This window comes from Myotis myotis, unplaced genomic scaffold (assembly GCF_014108235.1).
Source record: "Myotis myotis isolate mMyoMyo1 unplaced genomic scaffold, mMyoMyo1.p scaffold_m19_p_3, whole genome shotgun sequence".
Classification (NCBI taxonomy): domain Eukaryota; kingdom Metazoa; phylum Chordata; class Mammalia; order Chiroptera; family Vespertilionidae; genus Myotis; species Myotis myotis.
The window spans coordinates 5,758,522-5,784,267 of NW_023416335.1; the positions used below are offsets into that span (position 1 = coordinate 5,758,522).

At 49.5% G+C, this 25,746-nt stretch overlaps 1 protein-coding gene across 5 annotated transcripts in view; it reads left to right on the plus strand.

Moving 5' to 3' along the window:
- Positions 1–25,746, plus strand: part of STOX2 (storkhead box 2) — a 195,851-nt gene that overhangs the window by 72,306 nt on the left and 97,799 nt on the right. The window contains exon 1 of one of the 5 annotated variants that reach the window (XM_036298317.1): positions 21,786–23,399. The exons of the other annotated variants lie outside the window; for them this stretch is intronic. Within the exon in view, the coding sequence (XP_036154210.1) occupies positions 23,234–23,399 (166 nt within the window). The 5' untranslated portion in view covers positions 21,786–23,233. Of the gene's footprint in view, positions 1–21,785; positions 23,400–25,746 lie in introns of those variants that run through there. 5 annotated transcript variants of the gene reach the window in all.

Below are 25,746 nucleotides of genomic sequence, written 5' to 3' on the forward strand. Positions count from 1 at the left end.
GGTTACGGAGAAACTGAGCCCCAAATCTGCTTGTAGTTCCTCCTCTCTTTAAAAACACCAAGTTCCACCCTAGTTGGTTTGGCTCAGTGGATAGAGTGTCGGCCCGCAGATGGAAGGGTCCCGGGTTTGATTCCAGTCAAGGGCATGTACCTTGGTTGTGGGCTTTATCCCCGGCCCTGGTCGGGGCGCATGCGGGAGGCAACCAATCGATGTGTCTCTCTCACATCGATGTTTCTCTCTCTCTGTCTCTCCCTTCCCTTCCACTCTCTCTAAAAATCAATGGAAAAATATCCTCGGGTGAGGATTCACCACAACAAAAAATTATAATAAAATAAAAATATCAAGTTCTTCCTGCCTCTCTCTCTTTTCCCTCCAGTCTCCACGGGTGTGGATCGGAGGTGGAGGGGAGTCCCGAGGTCAGGGTTAGAAGCTGGGGCAGAGGGAGCGGCGTGGTGCTTCTGTTTTCCCCTATGGATGGCACTTCGAGGCTGGGCGGCTTTCTGAGGGAGGCCCTGCGCTTGCCCTGGGCTGGCCTCCTTTGGGGGGGGTGGGGGCAGGGGGAAAGAGCGGGGTCTGTGGGCCATTGGGCTGTGTGGGGAGCTCCCTGCATGTCGCAGCAGCGGTTGGTGCTGCTTTGCAAAGGCCTCTGGGAGCCTCGCCTGGCAGGTGAATTTTGTCTAAAGAGGAATGCTGAGGAGGGTCACCATCAAACCCGGCCCTTGGGACGGAGGGGGTCTTGCTTATTTGCTGGTTGCATCAATCCCCTGGGTTCCACCAGAGACCCCGGGGCGGGTGGCGAGACTGTCGCAGGCACATTGGGCAGGTGCTCACCTTGAGCTCCGAGCCCTGCCCTGGAGGCGGAGACCTCCGGTTGACTGCAGTCTGCTTCTCGGGGACGCCAGAGCCCTGTCCCCGACACACACGTGTCTGACAGAGCCCTTGTCTGTATCTGAACACGGAGGGCAACTCCAGGCAGCCCGAGTCATTACCCCTGACTTGTCTGGGCCCCAAGCTCTTGGCTGCCTCCCAAGCGAGCCTGCAGGGCTGCACAAGGGGCCCTCCCCCCCCCTTCCCCCGTCCCCTCCCCCAAGGCGTGGCGGCTGGAAGTGTGAGCTTCGCTTCCTTTGGCTCAGCAGCCGGCCTGGTGGCTCTGACCAGCGAGGAGGTGACATGCAGGCTTCTTGGTAGCCCTTGTTTATGGTATTAAGAGCCAGAAATGGGGATCCACCGGAGAGGAGGTTTTTACAAATGAAGGTAGTTAGTCACGTTAAGCCTGGACCAGGGGGAGAGGTTGCCAACTTGGTGATTTGAGAGGTGCCAACAGGCCCTCGGGCGGCTGCCCAGCTGTTAGTAATTGTCAGCATCTCGCAGGCACAGGCACCCGGGACCTCCCCTTCTCTCCGCAGCCAGCTGGGGCCTGAGCCAAGTTGCTTAATTGCTGTGCCCCCCACTTTCTTGTCTTCAGAGTGAGGCGGCGGATCGGGGGTTGCCAGGTGGGTAATGTAAACAAGTGCAGTGGCCAAATGGACATTCTCGTTTATCTCGAAACCTGTGCCCCTCTGAGTTCCGTGGGGACTGGGGGATTGAGAACTAGATCTCTAGCATGGGAGACGCTCACCACAGGGCCTGCACCTCGATACGCAGGCCGTCGCCTTGGCCTTTGTGTTGGGGAGGACCACGGAGCTGTGAGGTCCGGGAGAGCACGTGGTCCATCCACAGTCACACTCAGCCCCCGCGTCCCCTGCTATTTAGGATCAGAGGCCCCGTGCCACAGTGTCTTCAGGTTTTCTTTTCTCGATGCTGTAAATCTGTAAACATTTCCCAATTTCTAAAAACACTGTGAGGATCACAAGCTAAAAACAACACAACTCTGTGTGAGCTGAATTTGACCGCCTTTGTGATAAAAAACAATCTCCATCTGGCCGGTGTGGCTCAGTGATTGAGTGACGACCGATGAACCAAGAGGTCCCCGGTTCTATTTCTGGTCGGGGCACATCCCCTGGTAGCCAGCTTGATTCCCAGTAGGGGGCGTGCAGGAGGCAGCCAATAGAAGTTTCTATCTCTCTGTCCTTCTCCCTTCCTCTCTCTCTCAAGTCAATAAAAACATATATACATATATCCCCCACAATTTCTAAGTTTTCTCTTTTAGCTCCAAGCTCTAAGGGTCTTTGACTTTTGTTGCCCCTAAGCTAGAACCCTGCTACTCAAAGTTCGGTCTGTGGACAAGCACATCAGCCCCGCCTGGGAGCTCGAGAGAAATGGAGACTCTCCGACCGCACCCAGACCTGCGGGCTCTGCATTTTCACAGGACCCAAGCAGTAGTTTGAGAAGCGCTAGACTGCATCCCTTCAGCAGACGTGCTGATCAAGCGTTGGGAAGTACGGAAATGGGAACACTCACTACTGTGTTTGCACGACTCGGTTTCTAGACTAATTCACTGACCCGAAGAAGGACGAGGGCAGAGCGTGTGAAGATTAGCATTGATGAAAGGAGAAAATGAGGCCTATGGTTGTTGTGATTTTAAGAAATGCATATTTGTATTGATTTCAGAGAGGAAGGGAGAGGGAGAGAGAGATGGAAACATCAATGATGAGAGAGAATCATTGACTGGCTGCCTCCTGCACACCCCTACTAGGGACTGAGCCTGCAGCCTGGGCCTGGGCCCTGACCAGGAATTGAACCATGACCTCCTGGTTCAGAGGTTGATGCTCAACCACAGAGCCACACCAGCCAGGCGTCCTGGTTGCAATTTAGTTCTGCCTTCTCTAGTGCCTTAGTCGGCTACATGGAAGCTTGGAGTTTCTGGTGGAAGATAAAGGTGTTTTTTTCAAGCTTTAAAAAATTCTAAGCACCTGGTGTCGCACTGTGGTTAATCCTTTTACACAACTGATCTTATGGAATCCCGACAACAGTATTTTCAGGTAAGAATGATCACTTGAATGTTTGAGATGAGAAAACAGCTGCAGAAGCGTAGGAACCAAGCAAGGCCGCGTGTGGTAGGAGAAAGTGCTGAGATTTGCACCCAGGAGAGCTGGGCCCCCAGGGACTGGTCCAGGTCAAGCTGCTTTTGTGTGACTTTGCTTTGGCCTGGCCTTGCCCGAGACATCTTCGGGTTCAGCGACCTGCCACGCATAGGTAGCACTTCCAGGAATGAGAAGGACCAAGATGCATTGCCGTCTAGTGCTGCTTCAGCTGTATTCATTTTGTTGTAATTTGGGGTTGTTTGGGGGAAAGACTGTTTCTTAGATCTGCATGGGCGTGTTTGCCCAATAAAAAATAAAAAAAAATGAGAGCAGCTCCAAAATGAGAAGTATGTGTCACTTCATAAGGACCAATTATTCCGCTTCCGCAGTTGTGTCCTGCGCCCAATCCAGGAAGTTGGCTCCTGATTTTGATTTGGAATGAGAATTGCAGACAATGGCAAATTGGGAACATACATGCAGCCGTGGTGTTGGGAGAAAACTGACCGCGTGTGAACTTAAAAAGCACGCTCATTGTGCCCCTTCTATGAAAAATCCCCCCCATAACGACCTCTTCAGTTTGTAGTTAACATTTCAAAGGGTTGTGAGGGACTCTGCCTTCTCCAGAGTTGCCAAAGGTTTCAGCGATTGTCATCATTAGACTTCAAAGCCCAGACGGCAGGCTGTTTTCATGCCAGCGCTTCTAATCCGAACCTTTGTGCTGAGATTAAGAGCAGAAAGGATAGCTCATCAGGGGTAAGCCGAAGTTTTCTTTTTTGCTTTGTTTTTCTTTTCACCGAAGAATTACAAAGAAAGCTCCATTCTCTGGAATGGTTCTGTACTCATTGATGGATTTTTTTTTCTTTCTCTAAACTAAGATGAACCCTGCACAGTGGTGTTCATTGTGAAAATAATAGCTGGAGCCATCAGAGGGCACGCACCGACCGCCTGTGGTCGCAGGCCTGTGTGTGCACGATGAGGGGCCAGAAAGCCTTCTCAAATCACCGTACACGGGGCATTAGTCCATCCCATTGGTCCCAAATCCATGACCATCCCATCGGTCCCCACTTCCTGACCATCCCATTGGTCCCCAGTCTCTGTCTATCCCATTGGTCCCCAATCTCTGTCTATCCCATTGGTCCCCACTTCCTGACCATCCCATTGGTCCCCACTTCCTGACCATCCCATTGGTCCCCACTTCGTGACCATCCCATTGGTCCCCACTTCGTGACCATCCCATTGGTCCCCACTTCGTGACCATCCCATTGGTCCCCAATCTCTGTCTATCCCATTGGTCCCCACTTCGTGACCATCCCATTGGTTCCCACTTCCTGACCATCCCATTGGTCCCCACTTCGTGACCATCCCATTGGTCCCCACTTCCTGACCATCCCATTGGTCCCCACTCCCTGACCATCTCATCTGTCCCCTCCATGGATCCTGCACACACCACTCACACACTTTTCTACTCAGTCAAGACATCAAACGCGATGTCCCCACAGAATAAAAACGCCCCGAAATGTACTGTGGCGGAAATCACAGACCTCCCTCAGAGCTTGGGTGGATTCACAGGCTCCTGTACAAACTTCGGTGAGTTCGGAATAAGGCGGGACAGCGGATACACTTAGTCGTTTTCTAACGTCACGAATGTCAGCAGGGGTTGTGTAGGCACGAGTCACGGTGTGCGACGTGGCCTCTGCCCCCTTGACCCCTCGTATCCGTGAGGCACTTCCCGCCGTTTCCCACGGACAGCTGCATAGATGGTCTTCTTGGAGAAATCGGCAGTTTTAGGAGTGGCAGGCGGCACTGCTGGTTCGCTGCTGCCGCGCGGATGGAGAGGTCAGCGGGCACCAGTTTAGGTGTATGGCCGGCTTCGCAGGAGGCGCAGGGGATGGGGCAGGCGACAGAGAGCACAGGGACCAGGGGTACGAGAGAAGCATGCGGGGCCACGGGAATGAGGGCTGTGGAAAGTGACAGCACGATAGGGCACAGATGGCACTGACCCAGAAGTCAGACACCTGGCGTCTAGTCCACGGTGTGCTGCCAACCAGCTAGGTGGCCTGGTAAAGTCATGCCGTGCCTGTTTCTTCAGCCGTATAGCGCAGAAGCAGGCAGCTGCACTAGTCTCCCCGTTCAGCCACCAGACTATTAGCTCTAAAGTAATGGATCCAGGCATAATCCAGTCAGCCAGCCAACCAACCAGCCAAGCAGCCAAAAGTCTTAAAGTGGAGGGTAAACACTGTGTTCATTTTGCAAAGGAATTGAAAGATAAATGTGAGCATTTTAAATACGGTTTTTAAGTTGATTTTTTAGAGAGAAGGAGAGAAACATTGGTTGCCTCCTGCACGGCCCCTCCTGGGGATTGAGCCTGTAACCCAGGCAGGTACCCTGACCCGGAATCAAGCCGGCGGGCGACCTCTTGGTGCAGGGGAGGACACTCAACCAGCTGAGCCACACCAGCCAGGGTGGTACTGTGAGAATTTTAAAATGAGAATGTCGTTGCCAGATCAGGAACAAAGATAATTTTGTCACCTACATTAAGTATGACCAGGAAATGTGTGTTTGGAGAACAGGAACATGGGAAAGACGAGACTAAAGTGTGAGGTTAGAATGAACGTGGGGCCCATGCCCGTTCAAGGTGAGAGATGAGGAGAAAAGGATGGGCCCAGGGAAGGTGGCGAGAGAGGCAACAGAAAGAGCTGGCAGTATCTCTGCTCCTTATTTTCCACTCAGTTAAACATTGGAACTGCCAGGGTGTGAACTTTGAGCATCTTGCCTCCAACCAGTGGGGTAAAAATTTTGACTGGTAACATTTTTCTAAATAGGATTTAGTGATTTTTCCCCCCTCCTCTTCCCCCAGTTGTGTACAGACTGTTAGGAAGGAATTTCTCCAAGGAATACATGTTGGATATTCGAAATGTGGACCACTCTATGTCTGAGTTAGCTTTGCCTCATTGGCTGGGTTATTCATGCCTCAGATACCAAGTGAAAGAACGAGGGCGAACACACTCTCCAAACATAACGAACAACACCGTGGAGGGTGCCGGCCCCTTTAAGGGCCTCTCTGCCTTCAGTGGGACGAAAGTAAATTGTCTTCTCTGCGGGCCACGGGCAGCTGAAGTTACCTCTGGGCTCCGAGATGGTCCAGGAAAGAAGTGCAACCTCGGGCATCAAGGGGGAGAGACAATCTTAGGCCCCCGCGTGGAGAACAAGAAAAGATTTGCCCGTGAATGGAAAGACATCACTGTGGCACTGTTTAGGCTAAGTGTTCATTAAAGAACTAAAGAAAGTGGTTGTTGTTTGGAAAACTAGAATTCAACGTGAATTCTACACCCAGGGTGTACAGAAAAACCTCATTAAAATATTGAAATCTCCATGCAAGATGATTTTTAGGCAGAAATGCATAGAAAGAATAATTTTTTATGTTTAACTATATGCTATTCTCATCCCTTCTCAAGCCTACTTCATACAGCAATTTAAAGTTTCCATCCGGCCCTCGCTGGTTGGCTCAGTGGATAGAGTGTTGTCCCACGGACTGAAGGGTCCCGGGTTGGGTTCCAGTCAAGGGCACATACCTCAGTTGCAGGCTCGGTCCCCAGCCCTGCTTGAGGCACGTTCGGGAGACTACCAATGGATGCTACCAATGGATGCTACCAATGGATGCGTCTCTCTCACATCGATGTTTCTCTCTGTCTCTCCTTCTTCCTTCCCCTCTCTCCAAAAGTCAATGGGAATGTATCCTCAGGTGATGAAAATAAAAATAAATAAAGTTTCCACCTGATTTCATTCTCTCTATGGCGTGTGAGCCAATCAGCATGTAGCTTCGTAACACTGACACATACTGACCAGGCTTATAGGTTGAGACAAGTTTGGAATCCTTTATTCTGGAGATGGAACTTCATGTGAACAAAAACTTTCATAAAATAACGAATTTTAACGGGGTTGAACTTGAACTGACCTAGAGCTTAATTAATTACATGTAACGAGGGCTGCAGCTCACGTACCATGCGGTAATATGCTTTATGACCAACAGCGCTACGTGAGACGTCTGGGTAAGTGACAGGTATTAGGACCTCAAGTCTCATGTACATAAACACCCCACTCGCTGTTCTGAGAAACTGCAGTGGGAATGTTGGTTCTAAAACAAACCCCGGCCTGATCTCTCTTTACGAGGACTCCGAAATGGAATTTGGGGAACTGAATCCCGGCGATGAAATGCCATTCTCGCCATCCCCTTCGACCTGTCTTTGTTTTTCTGTGCATAGAGTTTTCTGTTCATTGACCCTTTACGCTGCACACACACTGATCTTTATGGGTTCCTGAGTGTTGGGTTCCCATTTTTTAAAGCAATTATAAAAGAGAAAACAGGGCATTTCCCAGACATGAAACTCTCATTTCCCAGAGGGTCAGTTAATCCCAGGATATAGCGAGTTCTGTGAAACCGATTTCAATTAAATTCTATCCCTTCACTATCCCAGTCTAGAGTCTGCCCCTGGCTGCATAAAGAGGAACAAAGCCAAGACTTTGGTTGATGTCAGAAAAACATCTTTCTCCCGACATTTAGGTCGCATGCTTAGTTTTGGTGGTTGAACAAATGGATGGCAGAGTTTTAGCAGCTGTCGGGGTTCACTGTGCCGGGGGTGCACTTGAAACTGCTCGTCTGACATGTTTGCTGCTAATTGTTAGGTAGGCTTCATATTTCATAGACTCTTACAGCTGGAAGAGACCTTGGGGAACTGCCAGTCAGACCCATTGGTTTTAGAAATGAGGCAACGAGGCCCACGGAGGTCAAGAGACTTGCTTACGGTCACAAAGCCAGCCAGTGACCAAGCCGGGACCTGAACCCTGCTTTCCTACTGACTGCTCCGGTGTTGTTGGTTACTTATTGCTGAATAGCATTTAGTGATATTTTCCATCCCTGTCCAGAGTCAGGAGGAAAATTTCCCAAGGCATGCACATATTGTTGGAGATTTAAAATTCAGTCTATTTTAGCATTAGACTTATGGGGTGGGGGAGATCACTTTGTAAGTTATATAAATGTCTAACCACTATACTGTACACCTGAAAGTAATAAAATATTGAATGTCAACTGTAATTGAAAACTTAAAAAAACACTTAGACAATTTTACATAGCCGTTCCTTTTTTATTTTTTTATGCACAATTTCTAACGTGTACAAAAGGGGAGAGAATAGAAGCATAAAGCCAATAGCCAGCTTCAGCGATGATGAATTTATGGTCCATCTTGTTTCATCTGCCTCCCTACTTCCTCTCCAAGCCCAGATTATTTTGAAGCAAACCCAGGCACCATATTATTTCACCCATAAATATTTCAGTACGTCTCTCCAAAAGATTAAGACACTTTTTAAAAACGTAAGTATGATACTGTTAACCTAAGTAAATTAGCATTAATTCCACAATCTTGCCAAATGTCCTATAGTCTTTTCAAAAATCTATTATAATAAACTAGAGGCCCAGTGCACGAAATTCGTGCACGGGTAGGGTCTCTAGGCCTGGCCGGCAATTAGGACCCATCAGCCCCTCACCCCTCCTCCTTCTCTCACTCCCTCAGTGCGCCTCCCCCACCCCTCCCCGCTGGTCACCTGCCATGTTTTGCGCTTCCCCCTGGTGGTCAGTGCACATCATAGCGAGTGATCGAACTCCCGGTCTCCCGTTCCATCTCCTGAGGGGACACTTTGCCTATTAGCCTTTTATACTGTATATATAGATATTATATGACCATTTTATTTTCAAATATTTTTCCCCCCCAGGGAGAAACAAACTCTGTTAAGAGTGGTGGGTGTTGTGGGTCAATGAAAAGAGAGGGCTGTGAAGGACTGGGAATCGCTGACAAGACGTGCCCGACGTACAGCCGCTGAGGCATTGACTAGATACTCACTCGTTTTGGAGTGTTTTCGTTCTCCTTTCTACCTAAACGAGTGCATTTTTGCACGATGTTTTCCAAAGACGTTGCAGCTGTTCTATTTTGTGTCCCCTTAAGCATCAGTGTCACCACAGAGAAGGAGAGAGTCGTGGTTATTTTTGGTGGCGGGTCTGGAACTGATTTTTCCTTCGTGTCAGCAGATGTGAATACCCTGAGCTCCCAGTGCTCTAGTTTCCAGCACGGGATATGAGGTATTTTATGGTTGGAGACATGTTCTGTTCACCATCGGTCATATTCCAGGAAAAGCATTTTAGGGGAGATGGGTTGATCCTTTTGGGGGACAGGGTTGATAATGCATATATTTCTTTAGCTTCTCATTTTCAATTTCTTTTTTTTTTAAAGGAAAAGAGAGGGAGGGAGAGAGAGAAACATCAATGATGAGAGAGAATCATTGATGGGCTGTTTCTGGCACTGGGGATGAGCCCGCAACCCGGGCATGTGCCTGGGAATTGAACCGGTGACCTCCTGGTTCATAGGTCGATACTCAACCACTGAGCAATGCCTCTGGACTCATCTTCAATTTATTTAATGATAGAAGCCACTAAAGCAGGTTTTCAATGACTATTACATCTCAATACGTCAGATTAGCATGGAACTTCATGTCGCAGGACACAGAGGACAAAACAAAAATTCCCTCCTTGCTTGTCTGCTGTGATGAGATGCTGTGAATTTTGTCAAGCTGGCTAAACCCAGAAGTGTTCCCTGGAGACATACTCTTCCTTAGAGAAAAGTTAGGGAGAGTTGGGTCCTGTGAGTAAGAAGCAGGAAGCAGGATTTTCCTGGAAGCAGCAGTCATTGGAGTAAACCCCCGAGGGCATAAGCCAGCGGTTAGAAAAGGAATATCCCGCCTTGTGCGTGGGTACCGAGTCCTGGTCGTCACATCTGGAACCTGCAGTGGAGAGAAGTGTGGTCTGGAACTAGCTTAAGGCTTGCTCTAGCTGGATCAGACTGGCTTCCGGGACATCACAGAGCCAGTGTCAGGTGGCCTCGGCGACAGGCATGCCTTGGGATTTGCTTAAGATTTTTTCTCCCACTCCCCCATCCAAGGTATTGGTCATCTCCCCACAACCTGTCCGAACTGGGAAAAAGTCCTTCTTCCTCACCTTTCAATTCGTTGTTGTATGTTGGTTTTTGTTGTATGTTGGTTGTACTTGTTATATGTTGGCTGTTGTTGTATGTAGTTTGATATATATAGGTTGTTGTATGTTGGTTGTTACTGCATGTTGTTGGGGGTTATATGTTGGTTATAGCTGTTATATGTTGGTTGTTGTATGCTGATTGCTGTTGTGTGTTGGGTGTTGTAGTTGTATCTTGGTTGTTGTGGTTATTGTTGTATGTTGGTTGTTGTGTGTTGTTTGTTGTTGTGTGTTGGTTGTTGTGTTGGTTGTATGCTGATTGCTGTTGTGTGTTGGGTGTTGTAGTTATATCTTGGTTGTTGTAGATATTGTTGTGTGTTGGTTGTTGTGCCTTGGTTGTTGTTGGTTATTGTATGTTGATTGCTGTTATTGTTGTGTTTGTTTTACCTTTACTCTCTGCTGTTGGTCTTGGCTGGTTTAAGACGCACACGTGTTTCAAAAAGAAAGAGAAGAGGGAGGAATGATGAAGCTGCTGAATCCGACGGTCAGAACAGCTGTGCTGTGACGAGGGTTGGCCCTGGGCTCCCCAAAGGCCAGCTTCTGTGACCGTGGCCTCCTGTCTGTGGCCTCCTTGCCGAGCGTGAGTTATGGCGCCCCTAGTTCCCCTGTGAGGGGACACATGAGGCTTCCCCGCTGTGGGACCTCCTCTGCTGCCAGTGGTGCTGGGGAGGAAGAGGAAACACCTCCGCTCTGGAAGCTGAACAATGCGGACACCGCTGATGGATGGGGAGAGCCTGTGGTCCTCTCTGACCGGCCGCTAGCCACGGTCCTGCCCTTTAAGCCTGCTGGTGGCTAACTCCCTGCCATGGGATTTGTAGGAAGCCCTCCTTTAAAGTAGTATCTTTCTTGAAAGTGCATTTATTACAATTGGCCAACACCCAACGGCCAGACCAATTGAGTTCCCAGCAAAGGGGATCCACAGCCCCTTCATCACAGTGCTCACCTGGAGATGTCCTTTACGATTCCAGTGTCCGTGTCTCAGGCCGAGACTGCTGGCCAGGGGCGCGAACTTCCTGGCCCCAAAGACGGGGGCCCAGATGACAGAGTGGACCTAGAAGATTCTGGAAGGGAATAGGGTAACCCTATGTCCCCATTTGCCCAGGAGAGTACTGCTTAAAGCATTATGTGCTACTATAATATATTTTATTGATTTTTTACAGAGAGGAAGGGAGAGGGATAGAGAGTTAGAAACATCGGTGAGAGAGAAACATCGATCAGCTGCCTCCTGCACACTCCCTCCTGGGGATGTGCCCACATCCAAGGTACATGCCCTTGACTGGAATCGAACCCGGTACCCTTCAGTCCGCAGGCCGATGCTCTATCCACTGAGCCAAACCGGTTAGGGCTTAAAGCATTATGTGCTACTATAATCAACAGCATCTTTTTAAACTTTAAAATGTGTCCTACTTGAATAATAAATAATACAGTAACCCTAATAAAAGCTACTGGAATGACGGATAGGTTATAGCTAATCTCTCTGTGTTTGAAATAAAAATTCACAGCACCTTTACTATACCAAACTAATAGGAAGATTGAAGATTATTACCTATTAGCCTAATTACTCCTAAATGTTGAAAGTTTAAAAAAAACCTCTCAGGTGGACTTAGCAGAAATTATTAAATAATTACATCTGCGTGTTTTGCATTCTACTTTAGAGCTAAAAATGCTGTTAGTGATTATTAAATGACATCACAGAGATGTCCTCTCACTCACGGGGACTCAAAGTAGTTATTTTTAAATAGTCTGGAATTTAAATATTATAAAGTGATGGAATAGGAAACTAGCAAAAAACTTGCTTCTTTTTTAACACACGATTTTAATTGTTCATGTATGGCATCTCCTTACATGGCAGGAAGCCACGTGTTGAGAGAAAGACCCACCGTCGCATATCTGTCTGTGTCACAGGGTGGTTTTCACTACCAGGGAAGCCCTTCGAGGGTGACCTGCAGGCAGAACTGAGACAGGAAACCTTCATGTTGATGAGTCTGAAGGGCTTAACTCCAGTCTCAGGTGCCGTCCGTAGAAACCCACTGAGGGAGTCAGCTGAGTCATGGGGAGAAATGTGTCTTCTATTTTACACAAACCTATTCAGGGGTGGGGAACGTCTGGCCAGGGGGCCGTATAAGGTGTGTGAAATCGTTTGGTCTGGCCCTGCCAAGGCATTAAGGGTGAGTTCATTAAATGTTTGACCAATAATAGCAGGCTGATTTTTAAGTTGATAATTTTGTATGGCCTGCAAATGATGTGATAAATGTCCAAATGGCCCTTGGCAGAAAAAAGCCCCCCTCCCCCCATGCCTAAAAAACCCTCATAAGATAACTTAGAAATTTGGGGGGTGAATCTAGCAATATAAAGATTTAGATAAATATTCACTCTACTCAAAAGCACTGAACAAATAACCCTAAATCTGCTGACATCAGTCATTACAGAGGCAGAGAGGTGGGGCAGAAAAACACCCTGGACTGTGACCCTGGGCAAATCACTTACAGCCTTTGAGCCTTCATTTGTTTCATCTTTTTTAAAATTTTAATCCTCACCCAAGGATATTTTTTCCATTGATTTTTTTTTAGAGAGCATGGAAAGGAGGTAGGTAGGAGGGAGGGAGGGAAGGAGAGAGAGAGATCAAGAAATATCAATGTGAAAGAGACACAGCAACTGGTTGCCTCCCGTATGTGTCCTGACCGGGCTGGGAAATTAACCTGAAACCCAGATATGTTCCCTTGGCTGGAATCGAATCCACGACCCTTCGGTCCACAGGCTGGTGCTCTAACCACTGAGCAACGCTGACCAGGGCCATTTTTTCCATCTTTAATTAGGATAACCCTTACCTTGCTGGCCTCGGACCTTATGAGACTCAATAAATAATCATGCCCTAGGCAAACGTAAGGCATTATTTATTATTTCTTAGCTGCAAGCAGATCAGAGGGAAAAGGAAGTAGGTATAATATTAGTTCCTTTACGATCCCAAACCCACTTTATAAATTCAGGGTCATTTGTTGCGTTTCTGCAGGAAACACAGCAGGGAGGGGCCTAACATGAGCGTGCACACAGGGTGCTGAGAACCTCTCTTTGGAAAGGCTCGGGCATCAGGTGATTAATAAGGTGAAGTCTTCCCTGGCCGCCCCATTGATTGATTTACTATTTTATTTTATTTTTCAATTACAGTTGACATTCAATCTATTTTTATTAGTTTCAGGTGCACAGCGTAGTGTGTAGGCATTTATATCATTTAATACTCGACCCTCCTGAGGCCTCTAGTACCCCCCGGGCAAACTGGCCCAGCCACTATGGAACACAACAGGGATGTTCCTCGAAACAATAAAAACAGAACTACCTTCCAACCCAGCAACTCCACATCTGGGTGTATAGCCGAAGAAATCCAAAGCACGGATTTGAAGAGATCTACGCATTCCTGTGTTTATTGCAGCGCTATTTACAATAGCCAAGATATGAAAGCAATCCAGGTGCCCATCACCAGGTTTGGATAAAGAAAACCTGGAACATACACACAACGGAATATCGCCTGGCCACCCCATTTTAAATCGCAAACCTCCAGCCGCGGTCTTCCTCCCCGGAGTTCTTTTCTCCCATCATGCTTATCCTTAGCTCCTCTTCTGCACAATGTCCTGATTTATGTGGGTTGCTGTTTTCTCCCGTTCATTGGCCTGTACACGCTCCGTGACAGCAGGCTCTGTTCTTATTGCTGTGATTTGGTTTTGGTTTTAAACGTTTGTATCCCTGAACCCGTAGCCGTGACTAGCTCATAGCAAGTGCTCGGTGGACATTTGGTCTCAAGGAGCACAGACCGGGGAAGCGTTGGCTGACTCTGCACAGTTATAATGTGCTCCAGTGTGTGAGCCCTGCAGGCGAGAGGCACCTCTTGTTACACAGACAGAGCGAGGGTTTTGGACGCTGCACGAGGATGGGAGCAGAGGCTGGGGGAGAAGGTGGGAAGCTGGTTGGGGACTGACGGCCATTTGCACTTGAAGGATGAGTGAGAGTTTCCCAGGAGGATGGGAGATGACAGGCATCGGGCGAACCGGGCAGCTTCCCGGAGCCCTGGAGATGGACATGACGTGGTTGAGAAGCGGACGGAGTCCGGTGTGTTGCGCATATTGCAGCGAGAGCCCCAGGTGACTCCCTGGGCCGCCGGGAGAAACCGTGGGGACTTACAGACACGCACTGTGGGTGTGGCCGGGCCCCGTGTCACCTGGGGAGAGCTGCGAGCCCACCGGGTGGAGGCCGCTTCTGGGTGGCCCTGTGCGGTGTGTGACTTAGGGTGTGACTCCCTATTGCGTGTATCTGTGCTCAGTAGGTGGATTTTCAGCTCACGTGACCTTCATGGTTTTGTCATGTGATGAGTAACCATGAAAACACTTTTTACCGCATAAACGTCCACTGGTTATCTTGCAGCAAAATGCTTTCGGGATTGCTCGATGTTAAGTTCAGGTATGCGTTTTTCTTTATAGAGCGATGAAAGTTACAATTTTGCTGACCTTTTTGGAATACAATGAGGTTGATAGGCTGCCCCGCCGTCGGAGGGACCCACTGGGATTTCAGCTGGGCCTTTGTGGTTAGTCAGTTCTGAGTGGAACAAAGGAGTTCCCTGGACATGGCGTTAAGTTGTGGCTAAAGTCTTGGGTGGTCCAGCAGAGCTACTCAGAGGAGCTCGCAGTCCAAGCGAGAGTTACTCACTGTTGTGTACGCAGGCTAAGCCTGAGATGCACCCAATAAACTGGAAGAATGACTCAATGAACTGCTAACACTGTCACCTCATGTAAACCAGGCCATTACATCTCTGTCTTTTCTCCCTCAGCTTGTGAAGGACAGCGACTCGAAGCAACTATAGTTAATCTGAACCTTAATGGATTTCATGTGAGAAAACCTATTATTCATTTATTTGGGTTTCAGAGAAATATTAGGTCTTTATAAAGGATGCCTGTTCTCTGTGAGAGCGTGCCTGGTGGCTCCTGGCTGTGCAAATGACCAGATTTAAATATATCTATATATATTGATTGATTTTAGAAAGAGGAAGAGGGAGGGAGAGAGAGAGAGAGAGAGAGAGAGAGAGAGAGAGAGATTGATTTGTTGTTCCACTTATGTATGCATTCACTGGCTGCTGCTTGTATGTGCCCTGACCAGGGATCGAACCTGCAACCTTAGCATATTGGGATGATGCTCCAACCAACTGAGCCCCCAGCCAGGGCCCAAACGGAGTGTTTGTTCATATCAATTTTCAAGAGCAAAAACTTCAGAGTCTATAAACAAAAACAAATATTTTTTTTCCCCTCTAGATCTTTACAAATTCAAATACATTCTTGTAAGATCCATTTCCCAGTAATAATTGGGTGGGGCCTGACCCTTTCAGTTTACTTTGGAGCTTGTTTTGTGTTTACCTGATGGAGTCTTTGTTTTCGGAGAGAATGAAGGGAGGACGCGTGCCCCCAGCGTGAGCAGGTAGGACCAGTTCACAGGCGTCGGTCCTCCACGCTACACACACAAGGCCACCTCTCGACTGGGACTTTGTTCCTTGCTCTCTATTCTTCCAAATTTTCTAAATTTTGATTATATATTTATAGCATTTTCCATTTTTATTATTTCTGAGTGCACAGTTCAGTGGCATTAAGTACATTCCCATTGTTGAACAGCCATCACCACCGGCATCTCCAGAACTTTTTCATCTTCCCAAACTGAGACTCTGTGCCCACTGACCACTAACTCCTCCTTCCCCTCCCCTGTAGGCCCCGACAACCTTGGTTCTCCTTCTGATTCTATGCATTTTACTATGCTAGTACCTCACGTAGGTGGGGTCTTCCGTGTCTGTCCTTCTGTGTGTCTGGCTTTTATCACTTGGCTTCATGTCTTCAAGGTTCATCCATGTGATAGCACTTTCAGAATGCTCTTCCTTTTAAAGGCTGACTAATATCCCGCCATATGTACAGACCACATTTTGTGTATCCATTTGTTGATGGACACGTAGATTGTTTCCATCCTCTCGGGTTCTGTTCTTGCTTGCGGTGACCTCTCCACCTGGGCCCAGGTGTGCTGGGCACTGCTGAGTGCCATAGCCTCCGTGTACACGCTCGCTGGGCTGGGTGTCGCTGCCTTTCTGCCGTCTAAGCCCAGTTTGTGTACTTTACCCAATTCAACAGCCCCTACGGTGTCGCTGTTACCGCCTGTAGCAGTGATGGCGAAACTTCTGAGCTCGGCGTGTCGGCATTTTGAAAAACCCTAACTTAACTCTGGTGCCGTGTCACATACAGAAATTTTTTGATATTTGCAACCATAGTAAAACAAAGATTTATATTTTTGATATTTATTTTATATATTTAAATGCCATTTAACAAAGAAAATCAACCAAAAAAATGAGTTCCCGTGTCACCTCTGACACGTGTGTCATAGGTTCGCCATCTCTGGCCTATAGCATCCTGGGCCCCATTCAGCCTGTCTTGTTATTTGATGCAAATCAGAGTTCATAGAACAAAAGGATTCAGCACGGATTCCGGTTTTTGAAATAGTTTCCCTCCATAGTGATCAATAGTAATACTAGGATTGGCTATTTTTTTATTGGTGCTTCTACTTGCCAGCAGTGAACTGGGACACTTATATTTATCTCAGATGTACACTGCAGCTCTTTAAGAGAGAGATTATTACCATCACAATTGAAAAAAAAAAGGCGCTCAAAAACTTTTCCCAGGCCCCCAACAAAGTAATGAAATGGCAGTCTCCTTGGCATCACCCGCCTCTGTGCCCTCTGCTGCTCTGACTGCGATCAGTCTGGCCTGGAGATGGCCTGGGACTGTGCCCACTTACCCCATCAACAGGCCTCCAAGGGACCCAGGCCCCTCTTGAGTTACTTCTCCTTGTTAAGCCCCTCCATCCCCAAACATTGCTTTCTTTGGGAGTAGAATGCACTGACGGCCACTACTCAGTCCAGCCCTGTCAGGAGTGGACTATAGGTGACCACATACCTAAATGAAGAGACTAAGAAGAATCCAATTCAGATTTTGTACGCATGCACCAGCTCTGCATTCCCCGCATTCTTAGCGGTTCTCTCAAACCTGTGTTACCCTTAGGATGGCTCCCTTCCCGGGGTGTTTCCAACACCACCTGTCTCGCTCTGTCTCCCAAAATGTGCTCCAGCAACAACTGGTCCTATGATTAGTGCTTCCTGAGAACTTTCTGGTGATTGACAAGGGGCATTGGCACATTCAAGGCTCTAAGGGGCCCAGCGGGCCTGTTTTAACGATAACACATTTTCTGAACTCACTTCACAGTGGAACCCTCTTCTCCGGTCACGTTTGTTCAGATAGCCTCATCAGGAGTTGCAGATCCAAATGCTGGCCATGTGACCACCGCCAAGGCACACACAGTGGGGCTGCACAAGGACGGAGCATCTTCTCAGGAAGATCCTCAGTGCTGGCGCTTTTGGATAAAATTGTAACTGACAGTTTGGAGTGTGAGTGAAGGAAGACAAAATGTATTTCCCAAAGTGCCCTAGGGACAAAGCGTTGATCAGCTGACTACCTCAGCTGCTTTTGGAGGCTGAAATATCCTAGGCCACTTGGGTGTGCATGTATGTATATGTATATGTATATGTATATGTATATGTATATGTATTGTATACATATACATATCTATACTAATAAAAGGGTAATATGCTAATTAGACCAGATGTCTTCCGGATGTCCTTCCAGACAAAGCCACGGTGGCAGGGGCTGAGGCAGAGGCGGTTAGGGGTGATCAGGCCGGGAGGGGAGAGGAGTTAGGAGCAATCAAGCAGGCAGGCAGGCAAGTGGTTAGACGCCAGCGGTCCCAGATTGCGAGAGGGATGTCTGGCAGTCGGATATCCCCCAAGGGGTCCTGGATTGGAGAGGGTACAGGCTGGGCTGAGGGACCCCCCCCCCCATGCACAAATTTCGTGCACCAGGCTATATATATATATATATATATATATATATATATATATATATATATATATGAACATAGGGATATAGATATGTGACACATAGGAACCTGCCCCAATTCTCCACCTTACAGGCCTCTGAAAGCCCTCCTCCTCCGGGAAGCAGTCTCTTCCAGATTCCATGGCGCTCTATAACTGGGGCCACACAGCCCCCCAATTTCAAGGTGTGCAGATATGTGTGTATTTTTCATTTGACTAAACAACACATTTAGTAGAAGTAAACTATTAATATATTTTGCAAATCCTATTTCAGGAAGAAGCAGAAAGATACATTCCTGTCAGACTTAGAATTCCGATTTTTATTTAGAAATATTTTAATCACAAAGTTTGCTGTATATATCCACCCATCCATCCATCCAGAGACACCTGTTTCTTTTCTGTGTATTTAGGTCTTTGGCTGCACCAAAGTCGCACTTTGGCAGACAAAAGGAGGCTGTGGGCACTGTGGCCGTGGTTCAGTAGACTGCTCCTGAGTTTGAAGAGTCTGGTATAGGACTGGAGTAGCCAGTATCATATCAGTGGGTGTCCCTGTACCCCAGAGCACTGTGGGCCTAGGAGGCCCTGGATTGAAATTCCTCTTCTCTAGGCTACAAGGTCAAGACTCAGGCCCGTTACCTCTTACAGTTACTTTCCACTCGTATCAGTCTTCCCTCTTCTCACTTCAGTGGTTCAGTTTCTCTGGACTACTTTATAGCCTTCAGTCCATACAGTCGGTATGGGCTTCTCAATGTCCCAGGGGGGCTTTCTGGGCACAGCAAAGACCAGTTACAGATATGGAGGCCTTTAATTAAGGTTCAGTGTTCTAAGGGTAAAAATTTAAAAAATCAAAATTTCCTTTACTAGAGATAACCATCCAAAGTCAAATTGTCCATAAGTCTTGAATTCGATTCGTTCTCTTTGTAGATTTGGAAATGTTTAATCAACTACGCACTGTAGCTTGCAGGGGAAGCCTTCAAAAACACCTGTCAACTCAAACTGAAGACTCATTTAGAAATACAATGAAGTGCATTTCCTTAAAAACCTACCTTGCATTTATAAACTTACGATATTTAAAATTTAAAAAGCACTTAGTATGTGTGGTTGGGCAGGTTCCGAACCAAGTGTCCCAGAGCACTCAGTCAGGTTCATTAGTTAGCAAATACACGGCGGCATCGCTGGCCACCGGAGACACAGCTCCGAACAAAGGAGAACAACGAATGACAATGCGGAAAACTCCTGACCTCACGGAGTTTGCCTTCTTACAGCTCTTTAATCCATTCAGCTCTTGCAAATCTAATAACCTGAAGTTTTAAATGAGGAGAATTTCAAAGTCAAAGTTCTCATACTTTTCAACCCAAAACGACTAGTCTAAAATCAATTATACATTCGAACTAGAATCACAACGCAAATGTGTCTGATTAGTGTCTCTTGTTATCTGATATGGCAATACCAAATGTACAAATTATTCTTAAGCCTGAATTTTAAAAATCCTAATACTATAAAATTGACTTGCTTTGTCATCTCTCTATTTAATTCTAAACTTTCCTAGTAGGTCCTGGGCCTATGCACTTGAGCTTACTTGACAGACAGATCATAACCCACATTGTCTCTGGTAGGTCCACCGCTTTGAACCCAGGACTAGGGACATAGGGCTTGCATGGGACCAGGGAGTCTCCCCATGGGACAGGTGCACACATGGAGTCTGATTTGCACAGTGGCTACAACAACTGGAACTTCACACCCACTGTCTTCAGATAGGATTGGTCTCACAGTAGGCTGTTTGCTAGATTCAAGCCTTACCTTCATGACCTCGGTTGATGTTGTGCCGTAATCTGAATGGATACATTGCTTATCGGCCCATCCTCTCCTACTTTGCTCTCAGCTCGGATTCAGCCACCTCAGCCTGTTTACTGCCTGCATCCTCTGTGCCCAGCTTTGTGGCGTTGGCTGCAAGGGCATCTGCTGATAGTATGGACACTCGATGATGTCACTCCCCTGCTAGGCCCGCATTTAGAGGTGCCTGAGTGGAGGTGTAGATCTCTTTCCATAATCTCTCTCACGCTACCCCTCCCCGTTCTTCCATAGGAACAATGAATATTTCTGGTTTAAGTTAACTGCAATTCAAACTTACTTTCCAGAAAATTCTGGGCTGACCCCTCCCTTCAAACAGATTGTCTCCTCAAGCCCTTCTTCATAGAAATCCTAAAACATTGCTTTTTTTCTTTTCTTTTCCGTACAGCCCTTCAGTGGCTCACACTGCACTTGGAATAGAATACAAAACCCCTCACATGGTCTGCAAGTCACTGTATGATCTGGCTCTCGCCTTCCTCCATGACCTCATTACACACCTTTCTCTCATGCTCCAACTCCAGTCACACTGGCCTTCTTTCTCTTCTCCCAACAGAAGCCAAGATTCCTTCCCACCCCAGGGCCTTTGTATGTGCTGTGCCCACTTTCTGTAACATCATTTCCCCACTCTTTGCTGGGATGACTCCTCACCCTGTAGGTTTCCGGTGAACTGTCATTTTCCCAGAGAGGTTGTTCTTCTTTGTAGAATGCACTCAATCTGTGCACTTATTTGCTTACTCCTTAGACCGGAAGCTGCATGGGACCATGTGGTACTCTGTTTGCCCAACACCCACCCCAGTGCAGGCCTGTACTAGACAGTCCATAATTATGTGCGGAATGAATAAATAGCACCGTTGCCACAGCAATCACCATTAGCCTTCAGTCATTACTACTGTAATCAGTCATATAACCGCTTTCGGCTCATGGGAGGTCCTGAGTAATTGTTTTTGAATTGAATAAGATACGTAAATGCTGATATCTTCTGCATTCATCAATGCAATATTGTTTATTACCTTTCTGTTTCTTTACACATTTAGTCTTCTGTAGCTTCTATAGCTGTAGTCTTTCTGTTCTGAGTAGTCCTCTTACAATAAAGAAGACATTTTTGGCAAAATGTGTCTTTGGTGGGGGGAGGGACTATCCTTTTCTAACTTTTAAAAAATGTCACTGAACATTAGTTAATTGGTTTACAGTTAGTCATAAGCTTAGATTAGTGTAAATATAAGTTCCATGAAACTTAATGATTTTTATTTGTTTGTTTTATACCGTGGGTATCCCAAGAGAGAGAGATTAGTTACATTAGCCTCAGGTTACAGAGGGCAGCCTTGAGATATTGAATGGGGGCTCTAGTTCTGGATTCTGTAATGCTTGTGGCTGAAACCCCGTCCTGCTCTGCACGGTTCTCCAAAACCTTGCTGCCTCCCTCCCCCCCCCCCCCCAAAAGAATTCAAGCTTTGGAATAGCACTGAATTATGCTAGAACTGAATCTTAACCATTTAGAGCCCGCTGGCTTTTTTTTTTTTTTTTTTTTCCCCCGGTATCAGCTTAAGATCATAGCCCCATACGTTTTAGAACCCCGTCTCTCCACCAAGGCACCTGTGGTTATGAAACCGCAACATAAGGAAAATGATCTTGAACGGGGCATCGTCACAAATGGGAAACCCGCTCAAAGAGGCGACATAAAACACGATGTGGAAAAAGAAAACGGAGGCTTGTTTTTGTTGTGCATAACACCGGAGCGCCGTTGGAAACCCAAGCAGGGAGCCGAGTGCTGGCGGAGCGCCGGTAGCAGCAGCGTCGCGGGGACTCACGGCCATGCGGCGGCTCGCCCGGACCTCCGCTGGCCCCGCGGCCCCGCGCCTCCGGCCGGCGCCTGGGCTGGGGCGCCGCGCCCCCGCCTCCCGCCGCGCCTCCCCGCGCCCGCTGTCCTCTAGCGATTGGTGGTTGGAGCGGCCACAGCTGAGCCGGGCGGGCTGGGAGCCGGCGCCGGGGAGCTGCAGGCGGTTAGCGGCTGGCTGTGGCTCCCGCCGGGGCTCCGGGAGAGAGGGAGAGCCGAGCCCCGCCACTGCGTCCTCCCGGCGGCGGGGACCGGGCGCCCGGCGTCTGCGGCTGTTGGAGGAGCTCGCGGGGGGCCCCTCCCCGGCTCCGGCTGACGTAGGGGCTGGCGCAGGTGGGCTGAGCTGGGCCCCGCAGACCCCGGTCCCCGCCGCGCGGTCTCTCTCCCTGCCTGCGAGGGGGAGGGCCCCTCCGCAAAATCTGTAAATACCCCAGCTCGGCCTGCAACCCGGGCGCCAGCCCAGGCCCCAGCGCCTCCGCGGGGCGTTTCACCGGGAAACCAGAAGCCTGGCCGGATCCGCGCGCGGACTGGAGGCAGCTGGGCGATCAGCGTGAGACCGGGCGTCCGCCCCGCTTCCTGCCCTTCGGGAGCCGCTTTGCGCGCTCGAACCCGAGCCGCGGTGCCACCGTGCGGGTGTCGGGCGGCGCGCTCCGCATCCTCGGCAGCCATGGCTCCGTCGCCGCCCTGGCCAGTGAGTCGGAGCATGCATGTGTAGGGGGCACATGCGTGTCGGGGCCCACGCGTGCGCGCGCGCACACACACGCGCACAGGCACGCACACCACCCCGAGCCCGGGAAGGAGCCAGGTTGACGAGACGCTGCAGCCGCGAGGACGCCTCCTGCTCTTCCTGGATCCGGCGGAGCCCCCGGCCGCAGCTGCCGCCCGCAGAGCTCGCCCGGAGCCCGATGCACACGCGCCGCGCGCCCCAGCCTCTGGGATGAAGACGGCCCCCCGAGGACTGCAGGGGAGGCAGCGCCCGCCCGCACCCGGGACTGCGGGCCGCGCGGCGGGTAGGCCCAGGGGGACCGGGCTGGGACACTGTCATCCCCACGCCTCGCGCTGAGCCGCCCCTCTGGCTGCCCGGGAGCCCGATCCCGGGGCGGCCCCGGAGGCTGGGGCTTCCTTGTTTGTTTGGGTCTTTTGTGCCGGGCTCCCGGTTGGCTCAGCACTCCTGCGCTGAATCGGGCCATTGTCTGCGCTCCCATCGCTTCCACGCTGCAAGTCTCGGCGCCCCCACCCCGCCCGCCCCCTCCCCGCCTCCTCCCGGCCGGGGAGCCTCCTAACGTGCCTTTCCCCCTGGAATCTGGAAGCTATAAGCCGGGCGGATTGCAAATGAAGTGTAATGCATTGTGGGACGTGTGTAAAATCGGAGCCTTCGCCGTGCGGGGGTGTGGGGGCGTGGGGAGGGCCGGACCCGCTGCTGGCGGTGTAGACACCGACGAGGAGGGGCTGGGAAAATGCGCGCCGTGTGCGCCCGGGTCGTGCCCGCCGTAGACGGATGAAGCCGCACGCTGCGCCCCGGCACTGAGGCCCCAGGATCGGGGCAGCAGGTCGCCCTCCGCACCATGAAGAAGACCCGCAGCACAACCTTGCGGCGAGCCTGGCCTAGCGCGGATTTCTCCGACCGGGCCTCGGACCGAATGAGGTCCCGCAGCGAGAAGGACTACCGCCTGCACAAGCGCTTCCCCGCGGCCTTCGCGCCCCAGGCTTCGCGGGGCTACATGACATCAGGTTGGTAACCGCGTGGCTGCCCCCGGACCTGGGCCGCGGGGCGGGCTCCCCACGCCGCTCCCGGGGTGCTGGCAGGGGAGGCCGGGCGCTGATGGATGCGATAAGTTATGGGGAAAGCAGGAAAAAAATTAGCTCACATCCACCATTTTGTACCTCCGCAAGATCCACAGCAGGCCCTCTCAATATGGGGTTGGAGAGCCATTAGTTAGGTAAAATAGGGAGGGGGCCGCGCCGGGCATTGGGGCTGCGGGGGATGAATGCCCGCCAGCTGCGAGCAGCAGCCTCCGGGAGCTCGGTGGGGGAGCCTGCGCCCAGGGTCGCCCGCAGCCCGGGGCTGGCTGGCGCCTGCATGGTGGCCAGTTATCCCCGTGGGCATTTAAACAGCCCCCCTTCCGGGAAAGGGAGCAGGTTCCATGCACAGGTCTGAATGGTTTGAGTCAGGGAAGAGCCCGCATACATTCCCGACTCGGCCGTGTGCACGCAGCCAACTCTGTTGGAGCTCATTGAATGCGTTCTGTGGGGTATTGGCGTGTATGCGGATTGAGCGCTCACATGATTCTGTGTGCATTTAACATATGTTGCTTTGGGTTCGGTTGTGTGGAAAGAAGGGAGGCTGTATTGTGTCTTTGCATGTCAGACGGGAAGGGCAAACAAAACGGTGAATGGAACCGAAGGCTTCGAAAAGGGCTGCATCTTAAAAGGCAGAGCCGGCCTAGGCGTTTCCGAAGGAGGCAGGTTCCCTGGGAAACACCACGGAAGGGCTTTGGTGTGTGACTCGGGAACCCAGGGATAAAAACCCCGAGGAAAGGCTGAAGGGAGGAAATGCTGGCGCTCTTTCCTGGTTTTCTCCTGACTTAACGGTTGACCATGTGTATGCAGTCATGTGCAAGACATCAGTTTTTGTTTGTTTTTCATCCCAGAAGAGTTAATTTTCTTCTAAACACCGCGTAATGAAAGTACATCTAACCCCAGTCATTGCCAGTCCGGTCTTCACTGGGAAGATTGCTTTAAGCTTGTGGTTGGTACTTAAGAGTCTAACCCACTGTCTTCCTCCGAAAACAGCAAGTTTTAAAACACTGGGGCAGTATCTCATGCTGTAAAAATGTCTTGTGACCGCATTTCCCTGAATATAAGACCTAAATAAAATAACCATCGTTTTTTATTGCCAAACCTAGCGACATAAGGATGTTGGCACTAAGGCTCCCTGGGCTTTCTTTCACGAACAGCCAAATCTGCAAAGGAAGTGACAACTGCAGTTTGTACTTCAGTAATTTAAGTCCATTGCAGCTGTGGTTGCTGTAGGAGTCAATTTTGAAGCACACCTAAATCCAACCTCAAAACACATGTGTACGTAAACCCGTATCTGCACGGAGTGTTCAGGTGATCCAGGTTTTGTGTGCGTAAGGGTTCGAATGGCTTCATTCCACATTGAACAGGCCAGTGCTCAGACCAAGTGTGAAGCTACAGGAGGCAGGTGGCCATAATTCCTTCAGCAGACCTGCAGGGCTCTTGTTGAATGATCTCGGGCACGTTTGTTCGGAGCCTGTTTTTGTTTGTCTTGGCCTAGCTTCATTAGGATCACATTTTCATTCTTCCCCAAAGAACTTCTCCGCTGTGGCCAGTTCTGCCAGGCATTTTCACTTGATTCTCTTTCCTCGTTTCATTTCTTGACCTGCAAAGGGTAAGCAGGCGTAGGGTGATGTCGAAGGATACGCTGCCTCAGGCCGGTTGGTGGTTCTCTGTGCAGCTTCAATGTTAGGTTGCCTCTGAGAAAAGGAACCCAAAAGGCGGGGTAAGAAGAGCCCTGCCATTCATTCAGCGTTTTCTGGAAGTGCCCCCCCCCCCCCCCCCCCCCCCCCAGAGCCTTGCTAGATTCTTCTGGGGCTCCCAGATGGCTTATCACCTGGCTTTGTCCAGGGAGGAAAGGCTGCCATTTATTCTTTATCTTAAATGTTAGCTGATGCGCATAAGAAAAGGTGTTATCGCCAGTGGCGGGGAATTGTGAATGTTCAGACACCTACAGTGAACCCTGGGAGGGTAGATGAAGCCGTGCGCATATGCATCTTTATTTTTAGTTGGGGGCGGGGAGGATCTTATCAATTTCCTTTTCAAATATGGCTCCTTTCCAAATAGGAGCGTTGGCAGGAATAGATGGGGCATGGGAACACTTTGAGATCATGTACCGGTAGGTCTCTTTCTCTTAGGAAATGCAGAGGAAGTCCACTTGGGTCAGGTTAGCGGCTCTAGATACAAACAGAACCTTTGTCACAGGAAATGGAGAACGGGGCAGCTTGGGAACACAGGAGGCTTTCCCTACTTCTTTCTGTTGGTCCAGTCACTTAGCATG